Consider the following 10,711-nt stretch of genomic DNA (forward strand, 5'->3'; position numbering starts at 1 on the left):
TCATGTATTTTTACTTTAATCAAGTATATTTTTCATGTGTACTTTATTAGAGTGTTCTTTTTATTTACTACAGCATAATACTTTTAACATTACATTTCATATTTATTCTACATTTTTAATGTAGGACACTTGTTATTGAAGGTAAAATAATAACTTGTAGTTATTAAATGTAGTGAAATGAAATGTACAATATTATGCATCGGAATGTATAGAAAACTTTGCCGTTTACATAGACGCTTTTTCTCAAAGATTAGAAAGCACTTATTTCATTGCCAAAGAAAACACTCTGATAAAATACTTCACTACGTTACACCTCTGTGAAATTAAGATTAAAAGCGTAGGCTAAGTAAGCATAACGTTAGAGGGCACCGTCGACCAGAGGCGTGCTCTGCGCGCTCATGTCATGTCATGTCATTGCGTGTAATTTCCTTTTCGTTTACATGTGCAAGGAGGAAGGAGTGAGAGACCGTTAAACAGACACGACGTTATAAAGAGGAAAAGAAGTAAAATGAACGTTTCAATGATTTTAATAATAGCAGGTACGTTTATAATAATTGCTTACATTTTACAGTGTAAATAATATAATAAATATAATGCTTAAATGCACAAATGACATTGCACATATGTAGGCTAGTAAGTACTTTTGAGTGTGTCTATTTATAAACCACGACAGCCAGCTAATATCATTGTTATCATTTACTTTTTTCTGTTATGTAAACATTCTGTATATATATATAAACCTTCTTTAATACTAAGTAAGGCCATTGAAATCTTGAAACCAGTAAATTAAAACTTTAATGCTCCTAAACTCTTAATTAGATTACAAGACTTTTGCCTGGTTTTCACAGACAGAGTCTTAAATATTCACTTGATCTGCTGTACAATAGGGTACTTTAAAATTTTGGTTATTATTATGACGCTCATGATGCTAATGGTGTGTGTTGTTGCACTTTAGTGAATTAACTGGCCTTTGTTCGTGTTGGTGATATGTATGTGTCTGTTTGACATCAAGGGTGGGTGATTTTTGGACTTTCTACAGTGAATGCATCCACAACAACTAATGCAGAAGTATCCTCAGTAAAAACAGCTGCCGCAGTTGCAACAACAGCATCACTAACATCACCTCCACATTTAAACACATCCAGTGTACATACGAGTCCATACAAGACAAATGAATCGGTCTCTACGGTTTCCATGATCGGTTTTTCTACAACTGCAAACAAATCAACTGAAAATTCCACCATGAACACTATAAACAACTCAACGTCAGACCCTGTGGAGATGACAACAGTAGCAAACACAATGCCCATTTCAACCTCTGATGTAAATTCTACCTCTACAGCAACAGCGATCACCAGTGCACCCAATGTGACCAATTCGTTGAAAACTCTCACTTCCAGTATTGTGACTAAAGCTGAGATCTTGAAAACTGAAAGCACAAAGGCAGTTATAACAAGCGGAAAAATTACAAAATCTACAGCAACAAGGATGACAAAACTGATGCCTTCTACTTTTAAAGTGTTGGTGTCGTCTGCTAAGCCACAATCATCAACTAAAAAAACATTTACAAGGCAACATCAAATCAATCATGGACAACATAAAAAGGATCCACAGGCTCTGAGCTCAGGTATGTATTGTTGAAATAACTATAGATATATCATTTGTTCTAAATTTACACTGGCCCACAGACCTAAGAATGTATGTATTTCTTTAATGTTTAAAAAAGACAGACATCCCAAGGTCTAATTTACCTCGAACTAATTGATTGGTTCATAAGAAAAGTGTCCATATTTAGGACTTTACAAATATTTCAGCTTAAAGACATTTTACAATGAAATTAATACTGCTGTATAATATTGCAAAGTTTAAATTCTTTACTTTTCTAAAATGTAAGTAAATCAGGTGTTTTAGTTACTGGATTTGTTAACTAGTACAGATTCAAATCACTGATTCTGAAGTTAATATTTAATACAGTAACTGACTGAATCATTACCAGTTTTCTCACCTTTTCTTATAAAGCATCATAAGCATCTAAGAAAAGGTGATGTGTGCACTTTGCTCCCAGTCTAGATTGCACCCTTTTCTTGAGGAACGATGCATCATATTTAGTAGTCATATCAATCTATGTGATAAGGTCAGAATTTAGAGACCCAGTTCATACATAAGCCTAAATGTCTATTGCTTGAAAGTACAGTATGTACAGTACACATATTTTTAGTTTGATCGTTGTAATGTTTAAAGTTTTGTTATCTTTGTCTTAACTATTTTAAAGAAAGATAATTTTATCACAAAGTGTGTATAATATGTATAATAATGGAAAGCAAAAATGTAGTAGGCCATGTGTGGCTGTATGTCATGTATGATTCATCTAACAAAATGTTTTCTCTATTAGGAAGTGTAGCTGCCATCGTTATAGGCTTTATCGCCATTGTACTAATCTTACTTGGTGGAGCATACTACTTCAAAATGCGGTAAGTGGATGTTGTATTTCTCGTGAATCTAAAGTATTCGCGTTATCTCTTGGGTTGTATCTCACCTCAAACTTAACAGGACAAATAAATAAATCTGAAGTCTTTGGGCTCTATCTTACACCCGGCGCAATGCAGCGCAATGCGCGACGCAAGTGTCTTTCGCTAGTTTCCACCCTAATTTTCACGTTTAGCGCCGCGTTGTTTAAATAGCAAATGCATTTGCGCCCCCTTTTGCGCCCATGGGCGTTCTGGTCTGAAAACGAGGTGTGTTCAGGCGCATTGTTGGCGCGTTGCTATTTTGAGGCAACTAAAATAGACTACGCCATTGACCAACAAAACCTGGTCTAAAGTCCAAAGTCAATGGCGCAATGTGTTTTATGTTATTTAAAGAGCGCATTAGTAAAATGCGCCTATACACGGGAGGACATCGCGGGTTTGCTTATCACAAGGTACATAATGCGCAGCAGCACAAAAATGCTTTTAAATATGAAAGATTAAAGGATTGAATGTAAAAGATTATTATTGAGTCTCTTGGACATAAATGAGGACTAATTATGAGACGTTAGAAGGCGCAAAGAGCTGCTTCACCTGCAGCCTGGTAAGTAAATAAATGCTTTGCTTTAAACAAATGCATCTGTTTTTAAATGTTTTTTTTTTTAATGCTACCTCACGGATTTATTGTATATGATTACTCTGTACCTGTGGATATGGTGGGATGAGAAACATTTTTAAGTAATGCTTAAAAAAACTCTTTGCTAAAAAAACCGCTGTCCAAAGTGCTGAAACGAGGAGAGCCGTTTGTAAATTCTTTATCTCCTGTTTGTTACAAATAAAGTATTTTTAGAGTACAAACCTTATCTTACATACTTGTAAATTATTTTTTGATGATATTGGATAGCCATACATTTAAAGCAATTACAAGCCTGCTTTTTACTTCCATGACTAAAAGAAAATGGGTTTTAAAGGTTTTAATAAAAAAAATAACAATTTCAATACAAGTGAAAAACAACACAATTATTTAACATTAATCTTAAACTGGGGATCTTCTTCCTCCACTTAGTTTTTCAGTTTACAAAGTCTGTCATCTAAATAGGGATTAGACAAAGCGCCAGCGCAACCGGCTTTTAAAGGGGATGAGAGCTGTGACTCTCATTGGTTTACTGCACGTTACGCCCAAAATACTCCCATTACAATAGGACCTACCCTTTTCGACCATGCGCTCGGCGCAAAAACCATTTTTCCCGTCGTTAAATTAGCAAAAGTGGATTCGGACACGCCCATTTAGACGTTGTGCTGTGCGCTTTAGACAATGCGCTTAGATCGTTAAAATAGGGCCCTTTGTGTAGTACACTACACAAATGTTCCCAAACGTTTTTTTTTTTTTAAACTAGCAAAAGTGAATTCGCCCTAAGTGCTACGTGCGCTTCAGACCGTGCGCTTAGATCGATAAAATAGTGCCCATAGTGTGTTTATTTATGTCCCAAACAATTAAAAAAAGTGAATAAGTACTAAAATAAATTAGAATATTGAAATCAGTCATTAGTGATCACCAACATCACTCTCCTCTTGCAACCCGTTCTCACCAAGATGCGTACAAATGACACGCAGTGTGATTATCGTGCAATAGATACGCCAAATTCCGATTTTGCGTGCATATGATACGCCAGTCCTTCCCATTCACTTATATGGCGAATCGTTTCGTGACGTTTTATTTATTGTTTTCTCATTTGTTTTCTGTTTTTTAAACCATTTTCGCTTGGGTTTAGGGTTAGATTTCACATTTGTTTAAGCAGGTTATTTAATATACAGGTTTCTCTAAGCTTTTATCTATATTTAAGCCATGGTCGCTTGGAGTTGGGGTTAGAGTTGGGGTTTGGGTTAGGATGTCATTTTTATATAACAAAAAGTTGTTCTAACCCTAAACCCAAGCGAAAATGGTAAAAAAAACAGAAAACAAATGAGAAAACAATAAATAAAACGTCACAAAACGATTCGCCATATAAGTGAATGGGAAGGACTGGCGTATCATATGCACGCAAAATCGGAATTTGGCGTATCTATTGCACGATAATCACACTGCTTGTCATTTGTACGCTTTTTGGTGAGAATGGGTTGGCTTTAGAACAGTGACAGTGCATCCTTTTTTCCTGTTAAATTGGGGGCTGCAAACATATAGTGCCCTTATTTTCCACCCCATACAGCAGTAGACTCCAGGGTGGCAGAATCTACTGCAGTCTGGGACTAATTATTAATACAGACTTTAAATGCTATACCAACTTGTGTTTGACACGTATCCTGATGAATATATAGTGTGTGATTAGAATACTGCCTGCAACAGCACACTCTGTCCGCATCTATCATGTGCATTGAAAAATCAAGCCTGGGGTAGTCAGTTATGACATTCAAAACAAACAGCTAAAATGGTTACCTGTCATCCTGTGCTTTGATTCCATGGTGGGAGGAAGTAGCTCAGCAAAGATACTTCGTTGTTGTTTTTGATTCTTCTACACACTTAAACCATCAAACTGTTAATAAACAAAATATCGTTCTTGTGGTTATGTGATAGCTCTATATGAGGATATGCCTGTGATTGCCTTCTAATCACAGCCCTGCTTATGGGGCTATGTCACACTCCTACTTTAGCTTTAAGAATTGTTAGTAATCAAATGACATGTGTGTGTTGCAGACGGTCTTCTTATGGACGCCTTTTGGATGATACCGATCACAGCTCTATGGGGAATTTTTTCAACCCAATGTTTGATGGCTGAATGAGGAAGTTAATGTAGAAGTACAGCTGAATGATTCATTTCTGAAGGAAGAACATACATCTGTCCTGATTAATGAATTTGGTAACATGAGATTCTGTAGTGTCCCCCAAAATATTCAAAACTCTGTTAGATAATCTGTCAGAATCAGAATGTGTCAGAACCTAGATATGACTGATTGTATTTTGAAGTTTTTGTATGAAGGTGTTTGAAGCCTTTCAAAGTTGTAAAATTTAAAGTAATGTCCAAAACGTGTTGACATTCATGTGTATTAGAAGTAGATTTATTTATTTGCTATTTGCAGTTATAATGCCTGTATAATGCACAAAACATGTTTCTTTATATTTTCTTCTTCTTTAAAGAACCCTACTAAATCAATGTTTGATTTCAGCCATCAATCTTTGCATGACCTTACTCAGTCAATGCTAAAGATATCAATATTATATAATGTTTTTTACATTATGTAGGATGATTTTATGTAGAAAACAGTAAATAAAGAATAAAAAAACGACTTAAGCTTTAGCTTTGAAAACAGGCAGGGTCACATTTTATTGACAGGGTTACTAACCCTATCATATCCCATAATTATTGTTCTCTGCTCAGCTGTGGCCACTTTTCATCTGAAGTCAGTCCTTTTGTTAACTTAACGTTTCTTTAGCCTTATTCTTTAGCAGATGCATCTGAGTTTTTATCCTCTTGTCTTTGTAATGGCAGGGACCATCAAGCATCATGTAATTAAGCATTTAAACAGTCAAGACTGTTATTAGAGACTTAAAATAAGCCAACATGCAAATGGTCGGATGAGGCATATTTGCCAAACATCTGGTGTTTTGGTTTGTCCAGGAGTGCTGCAGTAACTGTTCATTTATTTTTAGTCAGAAAAATGTATTTTTAAACTGTTTTAAACTGCAACTCTTGTTGCAGCTGCCCCCGCGTTTTTGTTACCTGTTCAACCCACTGTTTCCTGTTTATGCAGAAAGTTTAGCTGCAACGTTGACACAAACCAAATGAGGATATGGGTCTCTGTTTCTTGAGCAGTGGCGACTGAATGTAGAACTAGTCTTATATTTGCAAAATAATCATGCTTATTATTATTAATAATAATTTGTATAGATTAATATTTTTCCCTGTCTTACTAACACATGGGTTACATTCTTAAAATGGACCAACTGCTAAATCAATCTGCGGTTTGCTATACTTCTGTCACTGTGATTAAAAAGATATAGACAGCATATAGTTTATTTAAAAATTATATTATTATTACAATGAATCATTTTTTTATCAATGGATTTAGATGTGAGAAAATCAATCATGTTTTGTGTGTAGTCTACTTGACCTTGATTAACAGACCCTGACCTCATTTTGCTTTGAAAAAAGCACATTTGTACACAGCAGGTTTCGCTGTAAGTCTTCAGTATGTAATAAATTGTGTTTATCAGTTGTAATGCGTAATGTATAAAAAATAATTTAAGGGAAAGTGAATCAAAGTTTATTTAAACCAAATTAGTAGCTTTAACTTTAACTAAAGGGTTAAATTTCACATACAAATGTCAATCGGTAGTTAAAAACCTTTGGTACGCTCGGTCAATAGATCACAAATTAAGTTGGCCTTTTCATAAACCAAAGTGAAACAGAAAGTTCTGCAATATGTGAAGTTTGGAAGACTTATTTGGACCCTCCCCAATCAGTGTGACATACACTCTTAAACGTTACTTTAACCCATGGGTATATATTGGACAGACCATGTGCTGGGTTACAATGACCCACTGTTGGGTTTTTGTTATACAATCATGAACCCATGCAGTTGCTAATAACCCAGTAGTTGGTTTAAAACAACCCAGCATTAAATACATTTCAGTGTGTTCTTTCCAATATTTACCCAAAATGGTTTAAAAATAACCCAGCCATTTTTAAAGTCTACCAACATTTTAGCAAATAGTTTATTAGCACAAATGACTGGATCTATAGAGGTAGAACTAAGCAATTCTCATTTTAATATGTTGCTTGCCTATTCAAACTGTTTAAATGCCATTATCTGTTTGTGTAACAACACCTGAGAAGTATGCTTGTCGAATCCAGGTATGCTTTTTATAATGTGATGGCCAATAATGTATTGTCATATGCTCATAGTGCTTTATTAACTGAGCTCTTGTTGTAACTAGGCCGACAATGAGTAGTTTTTTCAGTAACCCAAGCTGAAAGCGAACTGCTGTGACGATAGAGCATTAAACTGTGCTACCAAACCACTATAATTCTCTCCACTTCACCATTTTATAACCCATTTGTTTAGGTTCAGCTTTCATTGTTTAAAAGATACAGATCTAAAGACAAATTTTATAGGTACAGTATAATGTCATTATTTATATAATCACATACCAACCCTATATCACGAAAATGCGTGACTATTTCACGCATGGACCAGCGTGACAATGTCACGCTTTGCCGCGTTTGAGCGTGAGCATGTCACGCTTTTCTGTTTGTGTCACTGTCACGTATTGGTTACTTAACTTTTTTGTCCTATTTTCAAACCATTGTCGCTTCGGTTTAGGGTTAGATTTGGTGCTTGTGTTATATGTCACTTTAAGTATTTGTCACTTTAAGTATTGGTTTATAAAAAAAAAGATACAATACTTATTCTTTTATATTTTCTAAACTTTAACCAATTGTCACCTGACGTTGGGGTTAGATTGTTTAGGTAAGGGTGTCATTTTATGTAAATCTAACCCTAAACCGAAGCGACAATGGTAAGAAATTAGGACAAAAAAGTTGAGTAACCAATACGTGACAGTGACACAAACAGAAAGCGTGACATGCTCACGCTCAAACGCGGCAAAGCGTGACATTGTCACGCTGGTCCATGCGTGAAATAGTCACGCAACATACAGTACCCATATTATCCTTCACTAATTATTTTTTATGTTTATTACATATAACTGCTAATTAAATAACTGTGAAAACCAGGCTAAAGTGTGTGTGTTTTATACATATATATCATTGTTTATGATTGGCCAGTTTAATATATTTATAAACATCCAGTTATGTTTAAATATTTGTAATTTATAAGTTGGAACAAAATTTGTTAAGCAGAATACACAATATTTTTTATTATTTGTAGTATTTATTTGTTCTAATAACAATGTAGTATAATACATTTCACTGATCTGCTATATTTGTATCACTTGTTTGTATTGTTAATCATACATCTTTATAAAAATTGCTTAAAATTCCAATGGCATCATGAAATACAAGCTCACTTTCTTATGACTTGAAATAGATTAGCAAAACAGATATGCACTCAGATAATCATAATGTAAGTTTGTAAAGACTGAATAAAAAAGGGATAATCCATGGCTAGCCATGCATTAAAGGGTTTTAATGCACGACATAGAGGCGAAGAACCACCCGACCCGTAGTGGATCTGCTTACTAGTCCTTTAGTGCTAAATGTCTAGCTTGTACTATAAAATATACTGTGTTTTATTGAATGATAATATATGGAATAACAATATTTACTTTCACTGTATACAATTTGTGAAGAAACACATTTGTATGACAGAACCAGCAGAGGTCAGTATCTCCCTCTGATTATTTTTACATCATTGTGCACTGGACATTTTGTTCTATGGAACAATAAATTTTTATAAATTAATAATACTTTCTGTTTACGAAAGTGATGTAATGCTTGTTAAAGTAGAATTTAAAGAAGAACGGGTAAGAAACTGTAAGCATGGGAAACAAAGAACTTAATTCGGTAAAGACAACCTCAACTTTTTTAATCCACTTATTCAATTTTAGGTACCCTTTAAGAGCTCCATATGTAGCAAGATCCACACTATAACCTGCTTGCATTTGCACCACCAAAACACATAACACAGTTCAGCTGACTGTGCCATTTTGTATAGGGATCCTTAGAGTCACAGCATTGACACAACATCTTGGTTACTGCTGTAACCTTAGTTCCCTCATGTCATCAGAATCCTACTCAATAGACTAGAAAACTATGTTGGCATCAGTGGTCAGGCGTTAGCCTGGTTTAGATCGTATCTAACCAATCGATATCACTTTGTTTATGTAAATGAGGAAGAGTCCTATCACTCCCCCGTTAAATACGGCGTACCTCAGGGATCAGTTTTAGGCCCTATCCTATTCTCGTTATATATGTTACCTCTAGGAGACATTATCAGGAAACATAACATAAGTTTTCACTGCTATGCGGATGATACCCAGCTTTACATCTCGTCACATCCTAGCGAAACCCACCATATTGCTAAGCTAACAGACTGCATAAGTGATATTAGGGACTGGATGGCACATAACTTTCTTATGCTAAACTCCAATAAGACTGAGATACTTATTATTGAACCAAATCGCTCCAAACATAATATGTCAGATTACAATTTCCCCATAGATGGCTGCACGGTGGTTCCATCTTCCACGGTTAAGAATTAAGGCTTGACAGCAATCTATCTTTTGATAGTCATATCTCCAATGTCTGCCGCACAGCATTCTTCCATCTTAGAAATATCTCAAAAATACACCATAAGCTGTCTGCATCAGATGCAGAAAAGCTTATCCATGCTTTTATGACCTCTAGAATAGACTATTGTAACTCGTTACTCGGGGGATAAAATGCAAATCAGGTAAACAAGCTACAGCTGGCTCAAAAAGCCGCCGCAAGAGTGCTTACTCAATCTAAAAAGTTTGAACACATTAGTCCAATTCTGGCATCTTTACACTGGCTACCAGTTAAATATCGCATACAATTTAAAATATTACTAATCACCTACAAAGCCTTAAATGGCTTAGCGCCCTCGTATATTAAAGAACTACTATCAGAATACAATCCACCACGTAAACTGCGATCACAAAATTCTGGTTACTTAATTATCCCTAGAATATCAAAAGTGTCTAAAGGTGGTAGATCCTTTTACTACTTAGCCCCCAAGCTCTGGAATGATTTACCAAATAATGTTCGAGTATCAGACACAGTCGAGCTATTTAAATCTAAACTTAAGACATTCTTTTTTAACAAAGCATTCACATAGATTGTCCAGTAAATGTACTTTTCCCGCAGTAGTTATTTTGTCTAGAACAAAGCACTCACATACCTCATATGGGTAATTCACTCTTGCCGCAATAGTTAGCCTGTCTGGAACCGAGCTGAATTAAACCACTATAATGTATGACACTTTACATCCGAACAGCCCCTACGCTAATAGAATTCTGTTTTTGTCTCCCTGTCTCGTCCTCGACCCCGAGGACAATGAGACAAACAGACCCAGTTCCTGTAGCTGTGAAGGTCATCGCACCACTGATCTACTGGCTGTCCTTCAACGTGATGCCCAGCCGATGCGCGACCAACGACCACCGGCTGAACCAGTTTAATCCGCTTACCCGCTTCCTATCCCTACCGTGTCTATATATATAAATATTAATTTCTCTCTAAGTTTTTTTGTCCTTCTAGGATTTTTCCCAC

General features: G+C 35.6%; 1 protein-coding gene across 1 annotated transcript; it reads left to right on the plus strand.

The window, feature by feature from the left end:
- Positions 1-406: 406 nt before the first annotated feature.
- Positions 407-7,519, plus strand: parm1 (prostate androgen-regulated mucin-like protein 1). Its single transcript, XM_065290209.2, has 4 exons — positions 407-539; positions 1,013-1,627; positions 2,393-2,471; positions 5,158-7,519. Exons 1-4 carry the CDS (start codon positions 509-511, stop codon positions 5,237-5,239), a joined length of 807 nt encoding a protein of 268 aa, XP_065146281.1. The 5' UTR covers positions 407-508; the 3' UTR covers positions 5,240-7,519.
- The last annotated feature ends 3,192 nt before the right edge of the window (positions 7,520-10,711 follow it).

The sequence above is a fragment of the Paramisgurnus dabryanus genome, chromosome 10 (assembly GCF_030506205.2).
Source record: "Paramisgurnus dabryanus chromosome 10, PD_genome_1.1, whole genome shotgun sequence".
Taxonomy (NCBI): domain Eukaryota; kingdom Metazoa; phylum Chordata; class Actinopteri; order Cypriniformes; family Cobitidae; genus Paramisgurnus; species Paramisgurnus dabryanus.